The 26,423-nt window shown below is 36.8% G+C and overlaps 1 protein-coding gene across 3 annotated transcripts in view; it reads right to left on the bottom strand.

Moving 5' to 3' along the window:
* LOC104689844 (cadherin-12) overlaps positions 1-26,423 on the bottom strand; it is a 228,632-nt gene that overhangs the window by 1,626 nt on the left and 200,583 nt on the right. For 2 of the 3 annotated variants that reach the window (XM_019286292.3, XM_019286294.3), the window contains 4 exons: positions 15,009-15,145; positions 8,342-8,463; positions 7,843-7,960; positions 3,207-3,458 (listed from right to left, as the gene is read on the bottom strand). In XM_019286292.3, the coding sequence (XP_019141837.1) occupies positions 3,207-3,458; positions 7,843-7,960; positions 8,342-8,463; positions 15,009-15,145 (629 nt within the window). Of the gene's footprint in view, positions 1-3,206; positions 3,459-7,534; positions 7,660-7,842; positions 7,961-8,341; positions 8,464-15,008; positions 15,146-26,423 lie in introns of all 3 variants that reach the window. The other variant, XR_002045599.2, reaches the window with a different exon arrangement.

The following is a 26,423-nucleotide window of genomic DNA, read 5'->3' as shown; positions in this document are numbered from 1 at the left end:
AATAGAGAAAAGAACCCTAAATTTACACTTTGAAGACAAGAATAAAACCCTAAACCAAAAAAATCAACACACAAAGTATTAAAGAAAAAAATAATTTGGAATTTTGAATAATAAATAAACAATTTTGAATTTGGAATTTTTGAAATACAGAAAAAATAACCCTACTAAAGCTTTTTATACAATGTACTTTGGCCTCTTCAGGGATCTGCATCGAAAAATCACATGTTATAAGGTTCTGGAGAGAAGAGGGGTCCAGGAGAGCTGGTTGATTTTCAAGTATCACCTCCTCCAAACTCAATAGTGGTCCAACCTGAGGAGCAGGAAATCAAGAAAAGGCACCAGGAGGCCTGCACTGATGAATAAGAAGCTCTTGACTAAACTCAGCTGTAAAAGAAGAGGCATCTAAGAATTGAAAGCAGAGAGGTGAGCCAGGAGGAATATACAGTGACAGTCTGAACACGCAGGAATGTGGTTAGGAAAGACAAAGCACCTGTGGTGCTGTCTCACAAGGGACATGAAGGGCAGCAAGATGGGCTTGTACAAGACAGAAAAAAAAGGTAGAAAGGTAGAGTAAATGTGTGCCCACTGCTGAATGGGGCAGAGGAACTGTTGCCAAGTGACATGGAAAAAGCCAACCTAGTCAGCAGCTTCTTTGCCTCTGTCTTTTTTTGGTAAAGTTGTCCTTCAGTAATTCCAGGTCTCTGAGACAAGAGGGTAAGTCTGGAACAAGCAAGAATTATTCTTGGTGGAAGAGGATCAGGTTAGGGAATGCTTAAACAAACTGGACACACAAGTACATGTGATATGGTGAGATACACCATGAATGATGAGGAAGGTGGCTGCTATCATTGTGAGGCTATTTGTGATAATTTTTGAAAGGTCATGGGAACTCGGAGAGGTTTCTGAGGACTGGAGCAAGTCTCACTCCTATCTTCAAGTAGGGCAAGAAGAATAAGCTAGGGAACTACCAACTAGTCAGTCTCACCTTGATTCTGAGGGAAGTGATGGAGAAAATAATTCTGGAAACTAAGAAGGGGCATAAGACTAGCAGGCATGGATTTATGAAGATGAAATTGTGCTTAACTCGCTTGATAGCCTTCTACAAAGAGGTGAGTGGTTAATGAAGGCAGAAAGTGCATTAATTTTATCTTAACTTTAGCAAAGCTTTTGATGTTAACTTTCATAACAATCTTCTCAGAAAACCTGAAAAAGTGTGGACTATACAAGCAGATGGTGAGGTGCATTGCAAAGCTGCCAAACTGCCAGACTGTAAAGGTTGTGAGTGACATTTCAAAGGCCAGATGGAAGCCAGTCACTAAAAAAGTACCACAGGATTTTATACTGGGACTACTTTTGTTTAATATTTTCATAAATAGCCTGAATTGTGGGATTGAGAGCACCCTCAGCAAGTGTTCAGGCAATAAAGAAGAGCAGTTGTGCCACCATTTAAAGGGATCTCATCAGGCTGAGGGAGTGGGACAGAAGGAGCTCCATGATATTCAACAAACAGAAATTCCAAGTCCCACACGTGGAGAGGAGTAACTGCACGCTGTGGATGCTGTTGGCCAACTGACCAGAAAGCAGCTTGATAGATGAGGCCTTGCGATCCTGGTGGGCAACAAGTTCACCATGAGCCATCAATGTACCATTGTGTCAAGGAAAATCAACAGCATTTGGGGCTGCATAGGAGAACATTGTTAGCAGTTCTAGTGAGAGGATCATTGCTGCTCAGCTCTGCTTATGCACACTTGGACTGCTGGGCCCAGTTCTGGGCTCCTCATTACAAGACAAACATGGACTCCCTGGAGTAAGTCCAATGTAATGTAGAGCCACAAAGAAGACTAAGGGATTGGAACATCTGCCGCACAAGGACAGGCTAAGAGGGCCAGGTCCATTCATTCTGGAGAAGAGAAGGCTTGGGGGATCTTATCAATGTGAATAAATACCTGATGGATGGAAGTAAAGATAGAGCCAGGCTTTTCTGAAGGGTGTCCTATCATAGGACAAGAGGGAATGGGCACAAATTGAAATGCAGTAAATTCCATTAAAATGTAAGGAAAAAAGCTTCTTTATCACCAGGATGTCAAGCAGTGGAACATGTTGCCCAGAGAAGTTGTGGGGTATCCATCCTGCTCTAACTGGAATTGTGGCAAAGGAGACAGCATTCTTCTTGCTTAAAAAAAAAAAAACGGATGTAAGTTATTTTAGATTTTTTGGTTTTGTTTTAAATTCTTCAGAATGAGTGCATTCATAATATTAACTGCTACTCCATGACAAGTGTGGCCATTTGCCATTCTTGTTCTGATTTGAAAAAAAAAAAAATTTCTCACAAAATAATTTTTTGACACAAAGCAGAAATCCTGACTTTTATCCACTCTTACTCAGAAGCTATTTATGTGACCTTGAGTCTTAGTAATTTACTTAAGTGGCAACTGTATCATCTAGATGCAAAGAGGCATCCACGTGTTATATTCTGTGTCAGCAGCTGGTTTTGGGTATGCATTAGACCATCATGGGATCTTGGAAGCCTACTAGTATGGAAAAGAGGCATAGGCCAGCATCTGTAAGACTCAGTGTGATTTCTGCAGCCCATATTGTGCATGTATAAGCTATAAAGCTGTTTTTATTTCATTAGCAGTTGATAAGCCTATATTACATATAAGATGCACATGGGTATTGACTGCTGTGGATATGCTGTAAATAAGGCAGTATTTAAATATAAGGTAGAACAGATAACAATGCCACCTTATGAAATCCATGTCTGCCTGAAATAAAAAATCTTCCTGTGAAGCTTTATTTGGATATGGCCAGTAACAATCTGCATTACAATTATTTTCTCCTCTTTCATTTCTTCATTCTCCTTTTGCTCAAGTGGCCATGAAGAATTAAATAAAGGCTCTTAATATGTCCTTACTGCTGTTACTGTCAAAAGGACTTATTACCTTAGTAATAATCTAAAAATTTAATCTTTCAAGAAAGATATTTAAAACTATTTCAGAGAAAAAAATTATGATTTGAGTTCCACTGGTTCTCTTCATGCAATAAGAGATATTGCATAGATTGGGAGATTCATGGTCATGGTCAGTGCTTTGGGATATTTTTCTAGAAGTAAACTGCCACACATTTTCAATGGCTTTTGTTAAACACTAGGTGAAGCTAGTGAATAATCAGAATAATGCACTTTGCAGGGTTTCATGAGAACTAACCTAGAAGTATAACAATACACAACAAGATTGCAATCAGTGCTCCTGTGCTGAGGCCAACTGGTAAGAAGATTGCTTCCACATTGCAGGACTGGATGGTGCCATCAGAATCACATCTGCAAACACGGATAGTCAAAGTGCTTGTGCTGCTCTGGACAGGGTAACTGCTGTCTTCTATTACTACTGGAAGGAAGTACAGCTCTTGCTGCCTTCTGCTGTAGCCATTTCTCCTGGTTTCAATCCCAGCTGTGTTGTCTGTAAAACATGACAGTCATTAGCAGATTTTTATTGTGTACTTCATTTCATATTGTAGCTTGTATCACCTCTATTTCATATTTCTGTTATTTCATATTTGAAACTTGGTGAACGACATGCATTAGGTAATTGCCTTGCTTTGTCATTACAGAAGGCATTGTATTCTGACTGGTACCGTTATTTTTTGCAGAGCCTTAAACAATATTCCTTTTCTTGTAAACTTGTTTTGAAACAAAACAAAGCTGGTTGTTGAAAATAAAAAAAAAAAAAAAAGCTGGTTTTAAACCAGCTGAAATTTCAAAGAAGATAATAATAATTTTAAAAAACCCAAACAAAACATTACAAGTATAATTCAGAAAGCTTTTCAGTTTTTCTTTTCTCCTTATCTCCTTACATTCTAAGCCTGTGGTCCAAAGGATTTTGATTGCATATGGATTTAGAATCATGTCTCTATCAACTAATTAATTTCCTTAAAAATTCAAAGTAATATACCTGGACAATGTGCTATTACTTTAGCTTTCCTTCCCCATTAAAAATAACTAGAGAAATGAGCTGAGTACTTGAAAATCAGTAGAGTTTACATCAATTAGTCCACTTCTAGATTTTGTCATTTCTTCTGAGTTAGTTATTGCTGCTTTTCCTGAATCAAAGTAGCAAGGGAATGATGTAAAGATTAAAAGAATTACATTAAAAGCAAAACCAAAATTAATTTAGCAGGGAATTAATAAGATGACAGAACTGAATGAAGGTGACTTGCTGTTGTTAGCATTTTTCCATCTCACCCATATTCTTTATTATATTTTTTAGGAGATGTCACGCAATGGCTTTCATGCCTTAGAGTTTTGTTACTAGGTAGAGGAATTAAGGGCTCTGAATTTCACACTCAAATACTGGTATGGAGTTCTGATTAAGGAAAATAAGAAGGAACCCTAAATATCCAAAATTATGTATGTTATGATTAGACACCAGCGCGAAGGTACACGACTAAAAACATGCTTCAGACACCTCCTTTTTATCAAACTCAAACGTGGACAGGTCAAGTTCAGTTACACTTAGTTTTGAAAAGCAAAAATGTCTCAAAATAGTTTTCATCAAACCAGCTTCCATTTTCAGCTTTTTCTTTCTCTCTATGATTAATCACCTGCACTATATAAAAAGTCTAAGAACTAATTTGAAGACATTTAGTTTAATCTTTTTTTCTATTATTTTTCCATATTTCAATGATTAGAATTATTTATATTCTTTTACTTTTTTCTTCTAATTGCAATGCTAAAGATCACTTTAATAGCTTACAATGCAACTAAATGACTTTCCATCCTCTTTGAGAAGAATCAATAAGATCAACCTCTTAACTCCTTGATTTTGAACAATTTTGTTGCTTTTTTATGAACCCATTCAATTACTCGAAATTCTTTTGAGAATATGAACGCAGGCAGGTGTTTGAACTCTACACAGACGAGCCTGGAGAAGCTAAGATAGCTTCTGGTTCTTCAGTCTGTTGGCAATAAATTAATTTATAGGATATGCATGAGAAAAGGAAATTCTGTCTCTTACATGAGGAATGGAGTGTACTCCACATGGAAGCTGCCCTGTAGAGAGCAGAGGCGAGCAGAGCAGAAAGATGGAGATCTGCAGTCCCTTTGGAAGCACTCCAGCTCTGCCAGGGCATCACTTTTATTAACATGCTAAATTGGTCTCAGTACTACTGAAAGGCAACCTTGAACTTCTTGCTTGCTCCAGTCCTTGTTATGTTCTGAAGTATGGGGCCTGGGTTCCCTTGAGTGCACCACAATTATGTTACACCTGCTGAAGTATCAGACCACCCATGATTTTTAGTTGTATAGAATAGCACGGGGATTAGGGCTTTTTGATGTATTTAAAAATGTTAAATGGCACCTTTGCATGTAAAAGCATTAATTGTAGCACAGTGAACAGCACTGTGTCCTCAAAAAAGAGAAGACATTCCTTTCACAAAGTACCTGCTTGTTACTAACATAATTGCTAACTTAAAAGAAAATGGTACTTGTTTTTAAAAGGTTTCTGGAGTGATAATAAGGTTGTTTTATTATACCTCTAAATTGTTCAGAGAGCAGAACTTCCTCCACATTTTTGGCCTACAAAAGGCAAAAGATACTGAAAAAAAGGTTTTTGTTTGGGCAGATTTTTTTCTAAAATCACTGATAATGAAAAAAGGTTTTTATGATTTTTTTTTTCTTCCTTACATTGTAACAAATAGCATACTTTTTCCTTTTTTTTTCTTTTTTTTTTCTAAGTGTTAAGAAATGCTTTTAAAAGTGTGTATCTTGGCCGTTTCCACTTTTTACCAAAATATTGCACTTGTTTCTATACAGTCATGAAGCTTCATTAACAGATTACTGAGATCCAAAGTCATCTCAGTGTCACCACTACTAGTTTAAACAGGGAAATTTAATTATCTAATAATATTTGAACAATTTCCTCACCACACTCATATGCTAAGCACACTTTACAAAAGCTGTAATTACTGTATGGATTTATTAAGTTTAGATTCCTTTGATTAATAAAATCTGTTAAAACTACCTGAGAAGACTTCTATTTAAAGCAAAATTTTGTAATTATTTAAAAAAAAAAAATCTTGGTGAAGTTAAAGGAGATTTTAGGAAACAGATGGGAAAAAAGAAATTAAAGCTCCTACTTTAAAGAAATCTTTACCAAAAAAACCAAAGGTATTTAGAAATACATGGTGTTCATGTTCTAAGACTATGTAATTGTGAAGATATTACCCATATGGGCCTTGAAATATCTTCCAGAGACAAGTAACGCCCTAACCTTCCAAGAACAGATGTAAGAGAACTTGAATCTGTTGTAAAGTTGACCTTCATATTTATTGAGCTGTCTGTCTCAAGAAAATTGAATTCCCTCTGATAAAATGCCCTCTGATCTACATAGTTTTGGTTTTTTTAAGATACTGTTATTCATGTCTGCAATATTATGAATTGTCTCATTATATACTCTATTTACAAATCCTTGAGTGAAATTCTTCTCTCATCTGTTCAATCTTTTTAACTTTAACAATCTATGACACACTAAGATAGAAGTCACCAGTAAGTTTTGGAATAAACCATTTTCATTGCATCAGTTTCACAGGAGAGCTATACAGAAAGAGAAAATAAGCGCAGTTTATTTTTTCAAATTTATTTCTTCCTGAAGTTTCTTCAGGAATAATAGTTAGCTTATGTTGTTGGCTTTAAGTTCCTATTACATAGCTATATCAATAGTGTCAATGGTGCATGGCTTCAAAAATAATGTGGGCCATATATACAATTTTAAGTACATTTTTTAAAAGGGTAAATAAAAAGGCTTTTCCAATTTTATTTCAATTGGTGTATTATTCATTTCTAGCACTTTTAAGGGTTTAGATCACTTAATTCTCAAGAAAGGAACCTTTACCTCACAATCGAGGTAATCTCAAATTTAAATTGAAAACAGCAATTAAAAAATTAAGAACTATATACTTTTTTTTTTTAATAGTGATACTTATAACTTGAACATCTGAATGTTTTTGAACTTTGTTGGATGTTCTTGGGTGTTCTTTCTTTGAAGTGTAATTTAAATCCTTTTATATTAAAAGTTTATCACAGTTATTTAAAGATCCTCTAATAGCTGAAATACTTCTTTTTCTCTTATTTGATTACAGTAGTTGTTACAGTGGTGAAAATTTATGGCAGTTTATTATGTTTTAGCTGTGTCTGTTCACAAGACTACATCCTTGAAGATGCTTACAGTAGGAAAAAAAGATTGATTTTTTTTTTGTCTTGGTTTGTTCTTTGCCATCTAACAAAAGAGGTCAAGTTAATAAGAAAAAAAAAAGGTATTCAGTTATGACAAAAATTTGAAGAAAAATCAGGGATGTCAATTGTATAAATCTCCAAATTATTAAGGGTGTTGTACTTCAGCAGCACTGTCCATATTTAGAACTCACTCTTCTGCAGGACTATACATCCTCAAGAAAGCACAGTATCTGGGTACTTAGAAAATGGTTAGCAAAATCATAGTATTTAAACAAGACAGCAATAGTGCCTTGTTTAAAGGTATACCTGCATTGGCATATGGATTCTTCCTGAGATACTGAATGATAAAAGGAAGAAAATAAAACAGGTAGCAGTGTTTTTGAAGGCCTGTAGGGAAATCTCAGCCTTTGGTGTTCTGACAATTCCTGCCCCTAAAAATAAGAAAAGGTGCAAGACCTGAATTTATATTAATATAGGTCCCAGAGAGTTTAGCAATTAGAAATGTCAAATAGAAAATTTAGGTCTGTAGACACAACTGTAATTCAAAGTAAATATATTTGTCATTGTAACCACAGTCTGCTGCTCTGAAAGAGAGATATGGGTAACCAACTTACTTCTGTAGTCATGGACTGTGAAATTTGGTTTGTTGGAAGCCTCAGATGACAGTTTGAAGGAAAACCTTTGCCCAGCTGGTGACAAATCTTTGTCTGCTGCAGTGATGGTCTGTATCACCTGAAACCAGATTAATTCTGAAGTCAGTTCACTTGTAGAAGTGCAAAGTGAACACCAAATGAATCTATTGAAAGTGAAATCCTGCTGGATAACTGCCATTCCCTTAATACACTGGGCAGAGGAGGCAAGAAGTCTGAATTCTATAAGCACCAGAGAAATCAGAAGGTCTTGTTTTGACACATCTGATGAAAATCAGAAAGATTTACCCTATATTCATGGTATTTAATATTTATTGCTTGTATTAAAATGCTAGTGATTTCTATCAGTTGAATATTTCTGCAGAATACTGACCATGATGTCATTTTAAACCCAGAAATTTCTACTGCTTTAAATAGTAAGGAAAGAAAAAACAAAAGAGCAAGCATTACAAACTTGAAATACCTGTCCTGGCTTGGCATTCTCACATACAGATGTCTCATATGGAACTGAAATTTCAGGAGGAAACTCGTTGACATCCAGAACATTTATTATAACATTGACTTTGCTGGTTAATAGTGGATTACCTATAAATAATTTCAGAAGAAAAGCATTATATTTGTTGTCATCACCAGTCTCCAAAAGCTGTCATAAACTTGTGATCTCAGTACTGTGACTCCCAAAAGCCCTTGACTTCCATTTATTTCTGATTTGAACTAAGAAGAAAACAGAATCAAGCTTATCAATTTCTACCAGACTTTGATCCATTACTCTTCATGGGTTAAAGAATCAATTAGTGTGATTATCAGAGCATAAAAAGGAAAAAAAGTGAAGTTGTACCTGTTATTAAAGATGCAAACTTTTCTCAGATCACTTTTCAATAAGCCTGTGGAAAACACTTCCAATGATTAAAACTGAATTATGTTTTCCACAACTAAATGCAGAAAATCAATATTTATTTCCTAGTCATTGTCTGCATCTTCAAGATATTAAGGAGGCAAGCAGAGCATACCAATTTAGAAGATGGAGAAAGCAAGACAGAAAGATATGAAAGAAAAAAATCTTGCTGAAGGCCAGCCAGAGTGAGTGTTAAATTTAGCAGTGAAACATGCACAACTAGCATTCAAGTATTTGGCCATGTTGTAAAAGGTATTTCCTTAACTGCAAAAGAGTTTGCAGGCAGCAAATACTTTTGTGCAAAAGAAGTGTTCAACAACAGTATATATCATGTTTCTTTCCGCTGTCCATCCTCTACAGATAATCTTCATCAGTCACTAGATGCATTTTAAAAACAAGTTTATTTGCAAATGCAAAGTCTGACAAAAACAGAGACACTATTCCAATACAAAGCAGACAATATTATCTTTTACTTTATGCTGAAACCTCCTGCAAGATAACAAATACATGAAAAATAGTATAGTTTGTGAGTCAGAAGTATAATTATTTTTATCATTTTTCACTTAAGATGAGTGGCAGAAACAGTTAACCACTCAAGAAATCTATGCTATAAATCAGGCTGGTTTAGGAATGACAACATGGGGGCATGTTTAAGTACAAGAGGGCTTGTTTTGAATCCTCAGGAATAAATCATAGAATCACAGAATGCCTTGGGTAGGAAGGAACTTTAAAGATCATCAAGTTCCAAGCCCCCTGCCACATGCAGAGACACCTTCCATTAGACCAGATTGCTCGAAGCCCCTTCCAACTTGGCCTTGAACACTTCCAGGGATTGGGCACCCACAATTCCTCTGGGCAACCCATTCCAGTGCCACAGCACCCTGACTGTAACGAATTTCTTCCTCATATCCAATCCAAATCTACTCTCTTTCAGTTTGAAGCCATCCCTTCTTGTCTTGTCACTACACGCTGCTGTCAAAAGGTCAGCTTTCTTGTAAGCTCCCTTCAGGTACTGGAAGGCCACAGTTAGGTCATCCCAGAGTGTTCTCTTCTCTAGGCTGCACAAGCCCAATTCTCTCAGCCTATCTTCAGAGGAGACATGCTTCAGCCCTCTGATCATCTTCATGGCCCTCAATGGACCCTTCAAATATTTGCATTAGGCACTTGCTTTGCAGTTCATGTAATCCTTGGCATTTCTTTTGTTTATAACTAACACAGCAAGGGACGAAGTCTCTTCATGTTGTCCCTGTAAAAAATTTGCATGATTTCTTCCTTATTCTTAGGAACTACTAAATGCAGTAGTAGTTTCAGGAGTCCTCTGTCAAAACCAAAGGTTTCCCCAATGATTTCCTAGTTACACAGGGCTAGCTGCAAGAATAACTTCATTTCACCTATTTTCAAGTAGTAGATAAACTGACCATGCTATAAACACAGCTTGGAATTTAGAAGAACACAAAAATTCACTACCAAAACCACATATTTTTAGTCCCTACCCATGAATATATTTATTTAACAGAGAACGTATATAATAACATCTCTGAATCCTTGTTCATTTCCAATTCAGCATCATCCCTACTTGCAGAATGTCTCTGTGGAGGAAGGCATTGTGAAGTAGCAATGAAGACACTGTGTGGTCTAGCAACTAGGATTTAGGCACTGATTCTTTAGATGCCTGAAGAGCTGGAAGAAATCTAGATCACTTGTTCACAGTTGCATTGGTTCCTTTTTATAAAAGGAAACAAAAATACTAAGAAGTTATTTTATTCTGTAGAGGGCAGGACCTCTATAGAGAGATCAGAAAATCCTTGAACAGGTCAAGTTCACACAGCTACTGGGAGAAACAATCTGACTTAAAACCTAGCAGTACTCAACGGAAAGGACACATCAACTCACATGGAGTAACTCAGGTTTTGCTTTAGTTTTGCTTTTTTTTCCTGTCTGTGTTTATTTTAAGGTACAACACTGAGTAACAGGGGTTCATATGAGACATTCTTCAAGCACATTAGTAGTTAATGCATCACCACCAAAGTACAGGCATACGCGTTCATTTCCTTTATTGTTCAATATTTCATTCAATAAAACAATGAATGTATTCAAAATTTATGCAGCATGTACATGGAAATAGCCTATTTTGATAATTTCTGTTAGACACAATAGTTTCTTTAAGAAGTCTTTTAGATCCTATTTTTGTGAAGTATGTTATATAAATGACATTTTTCTGCTTTTTGAAACAGTTTATGTAGTATGTGGTTTATATTTTTTAAATGAACAAAAAGATTTGATAGTTTGCCCCTCCTCAAAATCACAACAGGATAGCATGCTCTGGAAATATACATGAATACAAGTATACTTATGATTTATTTCTCACAGATGGTCTGTGATTTTTTCTCTGTGGTTATTTGAAAGATATATTAGAGGACAAAATCTTCTCTTCCTAAGTATTTCAGCCAAGTAGAATTTTACCTTGCATAAATGGTCTGGAAAAGTCAAATATGAAAGTAAACAGAATTACCAAAGCCTAAGATGGACCTATTTCAGGTTTTCATTTTGTCTATATGATTGTCTTTCTGCTTTGCGCTGACATCAGCTTAACTACTTGTGTATAGAAATGAAGAATGCAAGAAGATCGTGTACAGCTTTGAATTGATAAATAGTAACGAAGACCTGTAATACTTGATGTGAACAAGCATGAAGAATTGCATTTAAAATACTACTTTGCTGGCTTGACCTCCATTTTGTTTGGTTTTTGGTTGCTGTTTCTCTTAAAATCAAGTCTTTTGGAACCCTGTGAACACAATAGTGACGTACATGCTGCTATCAGTGAGTGAGTCACTAAAAACCTCTGCTTATGTCTTTTAAACCCAGTTTACATAAATGAGAAGACTAACTGGTTAAATCATGAACATAGAAATTAAGAAGCTGATTTCATGTTTCAATTCTGCCTGTAAGATATAGGAAAATTAATTAACTTCATTAACTTTATTTCATCAACTTAATTAATTAGTTCACTTCATCTTCCCTTGTTCTTTTCTGTAAAACAGTGACCATCCTGCTTCCTTTTTTTGCTTGATTACCATAATTTGTTAACATCTTAATGGTTCAAAGATATTACAACAGTAGAAAGCATAAAACATTCTTTGAATAATGAGCTTGTGAAAACCCAAGATACCTGAGAAAATAGATGCTGACTATTGAGGAGAACTGGTGATTCCTTAATCCTAGTTATGGTATGCAAGAGAAGATTAACTCCATTTTGAGATTTAAGGTGAGTTTTCTTTAACATTCTCAAAATTTGGGCCTAGACATAGGTGAGTTGGGAAGATGATTTGAACAGGAAGGATTATTATTTTTTTCTTACCCTTAATTTATGCTTTGAGGACGGGAAAGCAGAAATAAGATCTTACGCATTTTATCTAGCTCGTCTTTTGTTGGATGGAAAAGCCACTTCCATACCAGCTAATTAGGCAGCTCATGGAGGAACCTTTTGAACACTGGACTGGTTTTTTTATGCCATTATTCTCTTTTTTTATGCCTTTATGCTCTTGGCACAGTTTTGGCCTGGGGCAATAACTGGTTGTGGAAAATTCACATGTATGTGCTGAGAATTAGCAAGGGCAAGGGACTACTCTTGAAATTAACATGAGCCGTGCTTAATATATTGGTTTGGATAGGTTATGTGGCATCAAAAATGTTCAGAAACAGCAGCCATGAAGGCTACTATGGTGTTGATTTATTTTAAGAATTAAAAAACAAAACAACAAACTACAATGAAATATAGTCAGGTAATGAAGAGAAGTACAGACTAGTTGGGAAGTGAAACGGGGGAAAACAGTCTGAAACATCACCCACATGCTCATGCGTTTTGTTCTATGTAAAACCCAAACTTTATTTCTATGAATGGGTTAGGGATGTTCTGCATTCAGCTTCCTTCATACCTGTCTTATCATGAGCATGTCTGCAGGACTATCATCCACCTCCTGCTTAAAAACATGTCCATTTAGGGACAATTCAAGAAAAAATAGTTTACAGAATGACGATTAGGATGTGCCTAAAAAGTGTGGGAGGGGTTGTTGTTGTTATTCTCTCACACTGAGAAAACTAAATTTTAGCAATAAAGTTCTTAAATAACATAATCTGGCTGCTACTAGTTATGAGTCTACTTATTTATTCTTATTTTATAAGGATATATTATATATATATCCTTATAGAGAGATAAGGTCACCAGGAAGTGAAAATACTTCAATAACAATATTGTTTGTCCTATGCTGAAGAAATTTTGTGCAGCTAATTTTAACACTGGGCTGCCTTCCTTACCTAGTCATGTATATGTCAAGGCACTGCTCAGTGTGTTTGTTCCGTGATAAGGGATGACAATTTCAGTTTCTATGTCAGCACTGGACAGCAATTTTTTGTATCAATAATTCTTCAAATAGAGCAATTTCCCCTCAGTCTTTTTCTTCAAATGCTGGGTTTTTTTCTTTCTCTTTAACCATTATTTTTTGGTTTTGTGCAGTGTGTCATCCCTCAATCCTCAGCCTTTATTTCTATGCTCTTGGTCAGACAACAGCACATAATGTTTTGACAGTTACTACACCTCAAATCCTCCCAAATTTTGCCAGTTACTGGTATAATAAAGACGTGGCAATTGTTGTTAATGCTGTAGATAATGGTCAATGTATAAACATTTTGGGGTATGCTGCAATGAATCACAGATATATTTTAGGTGCAGATTCTTAACATGGCAATTGATAAAATTGGGGATTTCAAAATATATACTACTTGCTACCACTCTGCTTAAATATGGTACTCATATATATATGTGCACAGACAAATAAACTTCAGGGTAGACATCTTTAATTACCCTTGGGAATAATAAACAGATTTAAATCAAGTCTAATAAAACTGCTTCCTTGCTGCAGGAAAAGAATTCACAAATCCCAAATGTCCTTTGTCCACCACTAAGTCGAAATAGTTAAGCTTTACTGAAACATAGACCATGATGAGACCTTCTTTCTGCATCTACCTGCCTTTCAGTTTATCTGGAAAAAAATTACGGTTCTGCTGGATTTTCTCTGAATATACACCTGCATATATATCTCCATGAGCTCAATCACTTCTGACAGTTTAGGCTTCTCTGTTAGTGTATGTCTTTTCCAATCTATGGATAAAATTCAAGTGTTCAGTTAGTGTTCTCTTTATACGTTCAGGTTCCAAGGGGTGAACCTGTGGTTCTTTTTGAGATAACTACAACTGAGATTTTTTTTTTTTTAACCTGAAAGAATATATACCTTCTCTGCTTCCCAAATCTCCCTCTTCCTGTTAGTAGCATGTATTAACTTTTGAAGACTCAGCCAATAAATACATTTAGGAAAACCTGTTCTTTGTTACAGAAATTTGAATTTTCTGACACATAAACAACATAGAATGAATAAGAAATACAGCAGGATCCTCTTCCACAGCCTGTTGATGTCAACAGAAAGAATTCTTTGGTCTTTGCACAACTGCTAAGTGACCAAAAGACTTGTATTCAAAGGGTGAGATATACCTATGAGAGTTACAGTTTGACAAGACCATGAATGCGAAATGCCACACAGACAGACAGCAATGAAGCAAGTTGCTGGTACCTAATAGAGTGGAAGAAGGGACTTCTTATGAAAAAAAGGCTATGCAGAAGACATAAAGACAAGAAATTAAATTATTCCACTGCAAATCACACAGGAAAAGAAAAGAAGGTGTTAGGCATAAAATTTTGGGCAAACACAAGAGCAGAGACGCAGCACAGAGATTAGTTCATTTAGGGCATTAAATCCCAACTTAATTTTAATGCACTTTTTATCTGAGTATCAAATGACTCTTTAAATTTTTCTGCCTTCAAAAAGCACAATAAAAAACCTGTTATTTGACTAACCTAATTCCTTATGAAGTGAATTACAAAATCAGAAATCAGAACTGGAAAGCATCCATACAGCTCCTCATGTTCTCCATGCTGACAAAATGGTTTTCAGCTTCTGAGGGAACTGTTCTTACATGAGGTCTGCTAGCAAAACCTTACTATACAGGGCTGATGGAACATCACACTTATCCTCACAATGAGTCTGGGAAAATTATTTTTGTTGAACCTTCTTAAATAAACTCTTGGCAATTCAAGCAGTCTTCACATTATATTTATACCTGAGCATTACATTCTGAGAAAAATACCACATTAGCATATTAATTTAGTTTGTGTCATACTTACTAACTTTACTTGCAATTATAGAGAAATTGTATTGTGCTATGCTTTCTCTGTCCAGTAATTCATTAGTAGCAATGGTTCCTTCAGTAGCATCTATTGTAAAGTAGCTGTCCACATCATTCTTCCAATCGATGAAGTATCTGTATGTGAAAAATATTAAAGAAAGTAGATGCAAATGTGCAAAGATTACTCATTTATCATAGCAGCAGTGTAGCTGCCTCAAGTTTTGTTATTTTTCTCTTCACAGCTATTACCATCCTTGCAGGAAGAAGACAATAAAGAATGATTTGTTTATTTCTTTTTTTGCCAAGTGGGAGTGCTCTGGGGGAAATGGGATATAATAAAAGATTTAGTACTTCTGGTGTTCAGATTATTTGAAAACCTTGAAGTCCCAAGAAGCTGATGCACATCTTCTGTGACCCTGATTACTTATACCAGCCACTTTGGAAAGCACAGCATAGGGTTAGAGGGAAAAAGAGAAAAGGTATGTGAAATAGGGTATGTGATGTATGAATGGTGATGAAGAGTGTGCCAGGTCCGGACTCTTTACATCCATTAGTAACTGCAGTGGGCTGGACTAGCCTCTCTGGCTCTCAAAAAGGTGTGCTAAAGGATTTTGGCAGAGTAGCAGCAAGGGAGATGGAGAAGAGTATGCTTATTACTACACATATATAGGATCAATAAAGAGCACTTTGCCTTTGTGAAGAATAGGCTCTGTACCTGTGAGGAACAGGGAAAAAACAATTGGTTTGGGTTTTTTTGTTTTGTTTTGTTTTCCTGAGCCTTTATTTGTCAAGAAGTATGAACACAGGAGAGATTTAAAACTAGAAATGTCTACTTATTTCTTATTTTTCTTTAGCAAGAAATATAAAGCGAAAGTGTACTTGTAAACATAGCTGCTTAAAAGCAATGTGATAACTATCCCAAACCCATTTCCCTTAAATGCTAATTAATTTGAAAGTCTATATTCACATTTGATGCTACTGTTTGTAGTCACAACAGAACAATATTCTTTCTTATGCAATTGCCGCCAGCTACTAATTTCCTTTTCATTGTTAGTCTCTTCATACCTTGATAGTGTTTCTCAAAAACTAGGCAGGATGAAATTGAGAAAGCCTTTCATGAGCAGTAGGTAATAAGAACAAAATGGCACTCAACAAGTACATTTAGAAGATCATAAAACCTAGAGAACCACTCCTATGACACCTCATTTCATGTAAACCAGTGAGAATAAGAATAAAAGCTGCTATTTCTGTCTCTAATTAGAGTTATTTATGTATTTAATATATAGGGAATGGAATGATAAACACTATGTTTACTTCTGTAGAAGGAAGCAATGGTAGAAAGGGGTATATGTCATATTCCCAGAGAAAATATTTCTGCTTGGTGCTAAGATTGCCAATACCTCTGGTAAGACTTGAAGAGTAAAAAAGCCACAAATAAGGTGATGTGCTTGTTTTGAGACATTTTGTTCAATCAAAATCACAACAAAATTTCTATCTGTAGATGAAATAGGTTATTTCATCAATTGACAGGCATCATTACCAGTTTACAGCTTTAATTGAAAAGCCTCAGAAATGGCTTGCTAAAGGCAGAATGTATCTTTTTACACAGTTGAGCAGGCACATTTTCTTGAATATGATATTATTGTCTACCAATATTTGTAATTTCAATTTCTTTGTTCAAAATTTGCTTGACATTAAAATTATAAAAAAAATATAAGCCATTTATTAGAAATATCATTACCCTGAGATACTCTCTCAGGAGCAGCAAAATTACTCTGTCAGGCTTTGCATGTTTAATAAATTAGAATTTCTTTCAAAATTAAATACACAGCAACCCACAAATAAATGAGTTCAAAGTATAAGAAAGTAACTTGGCTTTTATTTCCCCTTAGGAAGATTAACTTTGCCTGAGTACCCTGCATAGCACAGTATGAACCAGGGAGGAAAGTACAGGCCTTAATTCAAAGCACAGTGTAGGTGATGGCCTCCTTCACCAGGAGGCCTTGAAACTACAGAAAACATATTAAGTATGACCACTGTTGTGTTTGAAGTGAAGTTCAAGCATGAATATTTGTAGGATTAGAGTCTGATTGTCTGGAAGCATTCACACAGGTGATTAACTTCATGAACAGCCCCAGTAAAAAAACTTCATGCCCATTCCTAAACATAAGCATCAACAGGATCAAGGTTCACAGCAAGCACTGCAAGACTGGCACTGCTCCTGCTGACACTTATGGCAGAATTCCTCGTGCCTTCTGTGGAAATGGGAATTGAACAGTTTGATAAAAACAGAACTGTGTCAGTTCTTCCAAATTCATTGCCTTCACCTTCGCTGTGTTCACAGTGTGAAAATTACTATGCCATCACCTTAGAATTGTTAGTACTTTTATTTATTTATTTTACTTTTGGCATTATCTTTAAAGACATCCCTTCCTTCTCTCTCCATGTGCTGCACCTAAGCTTAAATTAGGCATGTAAAAGACTGTTGTTTCAGCTCCTCTCATTTTAAGAATTTACATATTCATTTAGACTAGAGAAGGGAGAGGTATAGGAGGAATTACTGGAGATGTATTTCCTAAAACATATAAATTTACAGGAAAAGATGCAAACAAGCATCCATTCTTCCTCCTTTGATTGGTTCTCCATGTAGAGTACCCAAGAAAACATACCTAGAAGAAAATCCTCTTACAGGAAGGTCTTCTGGACCCAGAATTGCACCCAGATACTTCAGTAAGTCTATAAAGCTTAAGAAAATAGTGAATGGGACCCCATCTATCTGGTCTTGAAATGGAATTTTTTGTGACATCCCAAGGGGAAGTTACTTTTGGCAAAGTCCCTAAGAAAACATAGTTTCCTTTTCTAGGAAAAAAACACTCTTTCACACACTGATGCGCAGTGTGAGATTTTTTGTAAATAGGACAGCAACAGCTAATCTTTTTCTAAGGCCAACAGCATAGCGTGAGCTCTGTCCTTAATGTGGAAAAAATGCTTTGAAGAAGAGAAGAAATGGGAAAAATGTCGCTAACCAGAAAAACTGGTAACTTTCCAGAGATAAATCCAGATATCTGTGACATAAAGCCTGACATTTCTTGTTAGATTGGGATACACAGAGGAACACTGTCGAAATACTGGTATTAGGACAGCTGTCTAAATCTTCCAGTCATGGTCTAGCAGTTTGGAACAACTGAGGTTGGTTTATTTGACTTCTCAGAGTGCCTGCAAGCCAGACCATGGATAAGTGCACTCATCCTAAGAGGCATTTCCTTCCTTGAAAAGTTAGGGAGAACTTACTTGTTGACATAGGACAAAGCAGTATTATTTTTCAGAAGCCCCTGAACAGGCCTGCCTGGCAGCTCTCAGCACAAGACATTGATATAGTTCATATTTACTTCCAGGGAAGAAATTTTGACTTATATGTCTCCCTGAATATTCTTCCCAGCAGAGAAGCGTATTCCATATTATATTATTCTTGAAGGCAGGGAGAGTGTGGAAGTATATATCTTTGCTAACACTGTCTGAGTTTTCTTAAGAAAACTGCTTTTTAGCTGGATTTGCACACCATGTAGGATAGAAGAGACAGAATGGAAATATTTTTTTTATAAAATTATAAGATTCAGGCCTGTAAGACTCACCCAGAGTCCACACTGGCTTCTTAGGAGCTCCAAGAATTATGGACATTCACCCTGGCTAGACGGTGAGGCTGCGTGTCCCTCATGAGCTCTCACAGAACAGTCTCATGGTAGAGGGCTCATCTGCTTGCAAAGAGAGGAGGACAACAAGGGTGGAGTGCTATTGAATACATGAGTGACAGCAGGTCATCCTTGTGAGGATAACAGGAACTCTGAGCCATCGAGCAGACAACTGTAGTTGCTTCAGACTGTTATACCATGAATAAAAGAACTGGACAGCTGTCCTGTGCTTCTGGAGAAACCTGTGTGACAACATGCTCAGAAGGGATGGGATGTGGCAGGATGCTAAGGAGGCTGTGAAGCTTAGGACTTGGGAATTATTTTTTGGTCTTAAGAACGTGGAGGGGAAGACTTCTCCTGTCTATCACAGGAAACACTGTCTTGACAGCAGTGGGGGTTCATCATCACCAAAAGTTTATAAACCCTGTCAAAGTCTTTCTTTGTTGTTCCGTCCTGATATTGACAGCAGCAGTGACACAATGCAACAAACAGAGGAATCATATCAGAGCATGCAACAACTTACACCATATTTACCATCTTCTTTTTTTTTTCCTTTTTTTTTCTTTTTTTTTTGGTTGATGCTTAAACAGAACACAAGGTATGCATCTGTGTGCCAATGCATTGGCCCTTAGTGGGGATTTCACCAGCTGTTCCCAGCACTCTCAGATCATCTTCTGAAGAGGATGTCATAAACACAGAGAAAGTAAAACTTGTAGGGTATCAAGAGGTACCAGAAAAATTTCAGTTGCACAATGTTGATATGGTGAAAGCTGAGTCATATCTAAGTGCTCTCTTGTGCACTCCTAGTCCAGAGGCACCCCAGTGTTAAGTGCTGACAGCTGCATCCCTCCGTGTCTCAGACAAGCTACTTTGACATCATTTTAGGCTGAAAGGTCTGAAAGTCTTAAAAAAATTGGGCAGACTCACACTTTGCCCGTAAACACCCATACCTCCTAAAAAGCAAGAATGCAAGCAGGAACAGTCTTGTGTAGCTCTGCCATCTCACTGCTGGTGAGAGACATGAGGGGATTTATGAATCTGGAGAAAAAATATTTGTTTCCAGAAGTTTTCTTTCTGATACCAGACCTGAAGGATGAAAAGATGGAGCCCTTGGTAACATGGCTAAACTCTGAATATCTGAAAAGGACTATGCAGTTCTTAAACCTTGTTCTTGATATTATGATGGTGTAATTTAAGCCAGGAAATGAGCAAGGTAAGACATATAAAAGTGTGTGTTTTAGAGGAAGAGAAGACTGCTTTAAAGCTACACTGTGAGGATTAAGGCCAAATGCCAGAAGTAAAACTCAAGGATTAATCTTAAAGAGTGCTGAAACAGGCAATAGATAAGCTGCAGTGATGGTAAACATAAGAAGGGCTCTGACCTGCCCAAACTGCTGAAAGTTGCAGCAAAAACCAGTTTGTATAGCAAGCAGGGAAAGGAAACATGGATCATGTCCCTATAGATGCTGTTGTGCTGAAGGTACTCAGTCCAAACTTACTCCTGCAGCAACAGAATGCATACAGAAAAACTCTGAAGGACTAAAGCTCATTATTCAATTGGAATTGGCATGAAAATGAAAAAGAATCATAAAATGCAGTGAGCATTAACACATTTAACATCTAATCACTGGCTTTACCTATTGTTTTATTGTAAAATAAATAGTGATCAGTAGTTGCAACCCTAAAAAGTTGCCCCCTAAAAGAAGAAAACAAAACAAAAGTAATAGAGAGGGGGACATTCCTTCAATTTTAATTTTTGATAGAGTTGTCCCACATCACCCGTTGTATTCCAGCATAAATGTTCTCACCTGTATTTGAAATGCTATTGTGAAGTTGTACCTTAAGCCCAGCCTGATGGTGAATCTAAGAAAACAAAAATCATAAATTTTCTGTGTACAATCTGAATGATTTGGCTATCAATCCAACTTTAGAAAGCACGTTATTACTTTGACTAAAATTTGTCAAACCAAGAACTGGAATAAACCTTTTTTTTATATAATAAAATTCTTGATGTAATAGGATAAAAAGAAGTATTATTTCTAAGAGAAAGTATGCTCTCAACTCTGCTTTTCCACATTATTTTTTCCAGCTTCAAGTATTTACTTAATACCTTTCCCTGTACTGAATCAAATTGGAAAGAGGAAAAATCCTCCCTTTCTGTATTATCTTGAAGGGCTGTGCTCTCCTTAAGTCTAAACTCACTTCAGTTGGGTTGCCAGTCCCTTCTGATCTCCCCTAAGAACTTTATCCTTGCCCAGTCACTGTGGAATGCCCCTGTGAATGGTCAGTGGTGGGAGGAGGAGGTGCCTGCAGCCCTCAGACTGTGTCTGTCACCCTGAAGACATTTGAGGCAATGTTTGTGATGCAAGTCTCAATTTCAGCAACTCAATCAACTGAAGTAAAGGCAGCTTTCTCAGTCCAAGCTGAATTATTGCTGTATTTTGGTGTTTGAATTTGGTTTAATATTACTCACTTGGAAGGTTTAAGACTGACTTCTTTGAGTGAATTGCTATTGGAAGTAGTTCTGTTGATATGGAGAAAATGAGCAATATGTATTATTTGTAATATTTGCAAATTAGCTACTTTTGACTATGAACCTTAAATGATTAAGGGAATAAAAGAATTTACAGAAAACCAGACTTTTTCTGCTTTGAATGAGAAAGATCATGGGAAGAAATGGGAACAATAAGGTAAAGTTAAAGCTTATGTTCCAAGGATAATTATCCTCGTAATTTCTCTCCTCTAAGTGAAGATCATACAAAATATCAGATCTATTGGCCAAGATCTTCAGAGCTAAGACTAGATAAGACTTCAGAATATATAGGCTTAAGTAATTCCTCTTTTTCTTTTTAAATTACTTGGGATCTCATTGCAAGGAGTATCCTCAAGATAAAAAAAGGCAGTGGCAATATAAAATCAGCACAACCAAAATTAGGCATTTGAAGGTTAATGGCTTCTGATCATTGTGCTTTTGTGCTCAATAAACATTTCCTCAAAAATTCCTTTTTTTTTTTTTTTTTTTTCATTTGAGAGGGAGAAATAACCTGGTGATAGAGGAGCTTTACAAAAATACTTCAACTTGTCTCAACTCACACTTTGCTGATGTAAAGCACATTGCTTACTCTAGTACCTAGTGACTTGGAACAGTGGCTTTTTTTAAGAAAAGTATTGCAAAGAAAGGTGATGGATGAAATAACAATTTTCTGTAATGTGATAGATCACTATTTGTGTATATGACCTTAAACTGTATAACTGCATTCACTTTAAGTTTTATTTAAATATTAAACTGCAGGTAAATAAAAGTCAAGAGCTCATGAAAACTTGGGATATTTAAATACCACCCATCATATCAGAATAAATGTTTTTAGCCTAAAAACATTAGGAACATGAAAACCAAGAGAATTCAATTGGGTTTTGTGATCAGTTAAGATTTTTTGTAATTCCAAAACATATATAATTAAATAAATGAAAGAAGCATTAAAGCAGGAGTGGCAAAAGGAGTAAGGGACTGCGAGAATACAAATGAGATTCTAGGCGTGATGAGACTACCTGAAAGCCCAAAGAAATTTTCATTAGCAGAATAATCATGTGCTGTGGCTTGAAATTATTGGACCTCTGCATATAACTGGATGTTGAGAATATGACACTTCTAAAACAGAATTTTGTCCTGGGCATCATGTCATGAGATAAATATCAAAAAATTAGAGGAAGCTTACAGAAAAGCAAGAGAAACTGTCTTGGGTCTAGGAATTCCAAGTTGTAAGGAAAGATTAAAAGAACATATGCTTAGCTTGGATAAGAGATGAGAAAAGGGAGACAGGATAATGGACTGCAGATAACTGAAGGGCTTCAACAGCAAAAAGGGAGGGTAGGATTTTTTCAACACAGAGAAGTGAAGGAGCAAAACTCAGAAAGGAAACTTTATGTTTTGTAGCAAAATCCTTCTGTCAGTGATGTACATTATGCTGCACACCAGAGGAACGACACGAGTGCTGTCGTTGCTACTGAGAAGACAAAGTGGGTAATGCAACAGAGACTGTGCAGTAAAGGAAATTTCTAGAAAGGTAGAATGAATAATTCTCATAGTCTTTGTAATGGTAAATTCTGCTAAATAGGAAACGGTGTAATAGTACCAATCATACTCATGATAAGGCACAGTTCCAAACATTTTAAAATGAAACAATGGGTTTTGGGTCTTTTTAAGATTGCCATTATTAAAACAAAGGAAAACAGAAAAATCACTGCTACAATGAGGAACAAGAAATTCAGAGGTCAAGTCAAGCCTGAAAGAAATGAAAAACTTAGAGAATGCAATGTGTTGAATGGTAGAAGCTATATGTCCTCCAAAATCATATCCTGCCACTAAAATTTCCTTCCTGCAATTCTAAATCCATTCACTGAGTTATCATTGTGTAAAACTCAAACAAATCTTATCACCATATTTGCATGTATAAATGTAACTGTAAGTCAGAACTTTATTGCTCTTCTCAAAGGTAAGTGCTAAACTCTTGTGTTGATTACTGGAAGTATCTTCCATTCCGGTTAACACTGAGGAGTGACTTCCATGATTTCGCTGAAGGTGCAATCAAGAATTTTTGAAATGAGTCGCCAGTCTAAAAATATTGACTCAAATACTCCAGCATAAGGTTTTCCAATTGCTGAGCAATTCTTTTATTGCAAAAAAAGGGTACAAAAGTACATGGCTCCCTGCTCTCAGAGTCCCAGCCACCCATGGAACAAAGTGTTTCTGGAGGAGTCAGATGTTCTGTGTGAGCTGCTGCATCATAAGGGCACAGAGACTCATCAGCTGCAAGAAGTTTTCAGCACAGTCTGCCAGGCATTTGTCCACTTCAGCAAGTTTCTCAACAATGAAAGATTTCTGCTTGTCGCTGTAACCCATGCATGCCTAAAGAAGTCATTAAGCTAAAACAGGTATAAATAAATGCAACTTTTTTTTTTTTTCCTGTGCTACGTGATAGAGTCATCTGAGTTATTTAGGACTAAACAGGATTGTTAACTTTCCAGTCTTTCTCAGGGCTACAGCAGTTGAATCAGTGTGTAGTGGTTTGGTCCAAAATACTCATTACTGTTTATCTGCTGTGAGATAAGAATTAGGAGAAATGCAAAACAGGCACCAAACTTGAAAGAATATAAAGAAGTTTATTAACAGACCTAAAAGAAGAAAAAAAAATTATACCACCTTCAGAACTCTCCTCCTTCCCCCACCTTCCTCCCTTCTCCCACTGACAATGTTCAAAGACAACCCTTAAGATGTTCAGTCTGTTTACCACTTCCATAACAACCTTGTTCAGTCCATTTAGAAAGAGAAGTCTCTTCTTGCTCATGCTATGAAAACATTATCACAACGAGACAGCTGCCCACTTCCAAATATTGTTCAGTCCATTTAGGAAGAGGAGTCTCTCTGCCTGCGTGTGAGTCCTTTCCCCCGACTTGCAGCTTTTCCCGCAACTGCTTTCGAGGGTCCACTCTTGAAGTTTTTTGGGGTACAATTTTAAGGTCGAGCCGTTCAGAAACAAAAACAGAGGCCCTTCTCCTTCCCTGGGAGCAAAGGGTCTTCATCATCTTCATCTTTAGGACTATCTCTGGGAGCATCTCTAGGAACTGAGGTTTTCTCCTTTCCCATTTGGAGCAAAAGTCCTCATCTGGTTCATCTCTAGGGACTGAGGTTTTCTCCTTTCCCGTTTGGAGCAAAAGTCCTCATCTGGTTCATCTCTCCCTGTCCAAACTTCTCATGAAATTACAGCTGCGTCAGCATCTGCCTATCTCAACGCAGGTGCTTCTGCTCACGAGTTGAACACTCCACCCCCCATATCTTCATGAAATTACAACAGGATACTCTGATATATCATAGCTTCACAAGAGAATTTCAGCTTTAAGCATCTCCTCTCTCTCTTCCCTCAGGTTTTCAGCTCTTCACAGCAATAAAAAGGGTTAATCTCACCTCGGCCTTGCAGCTTTGCAGCTGGAATGTTGAATTTTTCTTATCGCAGTGGAGAGGGGGGAGAGCCGAGCCGCTCCGGCTGCCCACGGCAAGGCAGTGGGGGGGGGTTCCATGGCTGGAACAGGTCCATGGCTTCAGGATGGCCGTGGCCCGGCCCGGCCTGGCCCAAGCAGGGCCTGGCCGGGCCCACTGGGGCCCTGCTCGGGCCCCGCAGCCACCTGTCCCAGCGCCGGAAACGAGAGAGAGCTTGGAGGGGGAGTTTGCCTATTCTTAAATGTGGATCACAGAGGTGATCACAACTTTAAGTGGCTTAGAGAATTGTCCATATTCAAACTGGCCAGCTGATAGGTTCTATCAGTTCCCAGAGGAAACTGTAAGCACCCCTTAGCAAGGACGTCCCTTCCGGGACTATGCTTGCTAACCTATGACACAGTGTTATATTAATTTAGTTTCTTTTCCATATGTTCTTTTGACTTAAATATTATCGTGGGCTCTCTGTCTTGTGTTCTTTTATTAACTTGAAAATGTTGTCTCAAACAATTTACAGGAGCAGAAATGCTAAAGAATCTTTTTTCTCATTTGTGCAGCATGGTAATATGAAATAAAGTCTAAGGTACTACTTGCTCAACAGTAGCAGACAGGTTTTGCATATCATTTATGTTGTCCAGTGCTAATACAAGCACAATAATTTTGAAGTGCCCTTTACACTGCACAACCCAACAGCTATTGTGCTGCAAGCATACACACTATTTTATATGTGAAATATTAGATGCTTAAAAAAATAAAAGTACTTGTTATTGAATAAACTCTGTTAATATAAAATAGTCTAAGAAATACATTTCTTAGTATACTGAAAATAGATAGGACTTCTCTTGTGGAGAACTTCCAGTTTTAATACCTTGAGTTTAATATTATGATGTTCTGCTTGATGGAAGTAAATGCAATCAAACTTACCTATTGTCAATAAAAATATCATCTGCTATATTCATACTAAGAATTACTTGAAAAATCTAATGCTAATAATAGCAAAATAACATTTGAAGTTTTGTTGTAAAGTTTGCCTGTCATTAACCAAAAAATGTAAAGGATGTTCCTAGGTGGCAGATGCTGTGCCACTAGGTTGTGGGGGTTTTTTTTGTTTATGTGTTTTAAATAATTTATTAAACCATGTCCCTTAATGGCAGCAGAAACTTTTTGTATCTTTGCTGAATATCTTCAGAACACGGCTGAGGCATTAGAGATCAAAGCAAAGGAAACTGGTCTGCTGTCAGATTGTATCCCTTTGGTAATCTCATGGATATCAGGTAGATCCCAGAAGAGCTCCACCCATGCCAATACATAATAATCTCAAATACATTGGTTTTGTTGGGGATTTTTAGGGCGAATACTAGAAATGGAGGGTAAACAACAACAAACAAGCAAACAATAAAAAACCCTCAATGGACAAAACCCAGTCCTATCTGAAGTTTGAAAAGGAACCAGCACTGCCATTCATTACTATCTAACTATTTCCATGAAATCTTAACATGACATTTCTCCAAACTGCCCAGTCAGACACAGTCACAGAAGGGCTTCTGCTGCTCTTCCAGGTTAAGTAGTTTTCTCCTATCCTGACATCCCTCCCTGCTTTGAATCTGCATTATCCTGTAGTTCTCCCAAATGCAATTTCCTTTTCAAATGAAAAGGGACAGTTTGTAAAAATGTAGCTTGGTCTCAGCTGCTTTGTGACCTAACCAGTGTCACACATAGGTCACTGCTCAGT

The sequence above is a fragment of the Corvus cornix genome, chromosome 2 (genome assembly GCF_000738735.6).
Source record: "Corvus cornix cornix isolate S_Up_H32 chromosome 2, ASM73873v5, whole genome shotgun sequence".
Lineage (NCBI taxonomy): Eukaryota > Metazoa > Chordata > Aves > Passeriformes > Corvidae > Corvus > Corvus cornix.
Note: the sequence above shows the minus strand (reverse complement) of the source record. Positions and strands in the feature narration are given on the sequence as shown.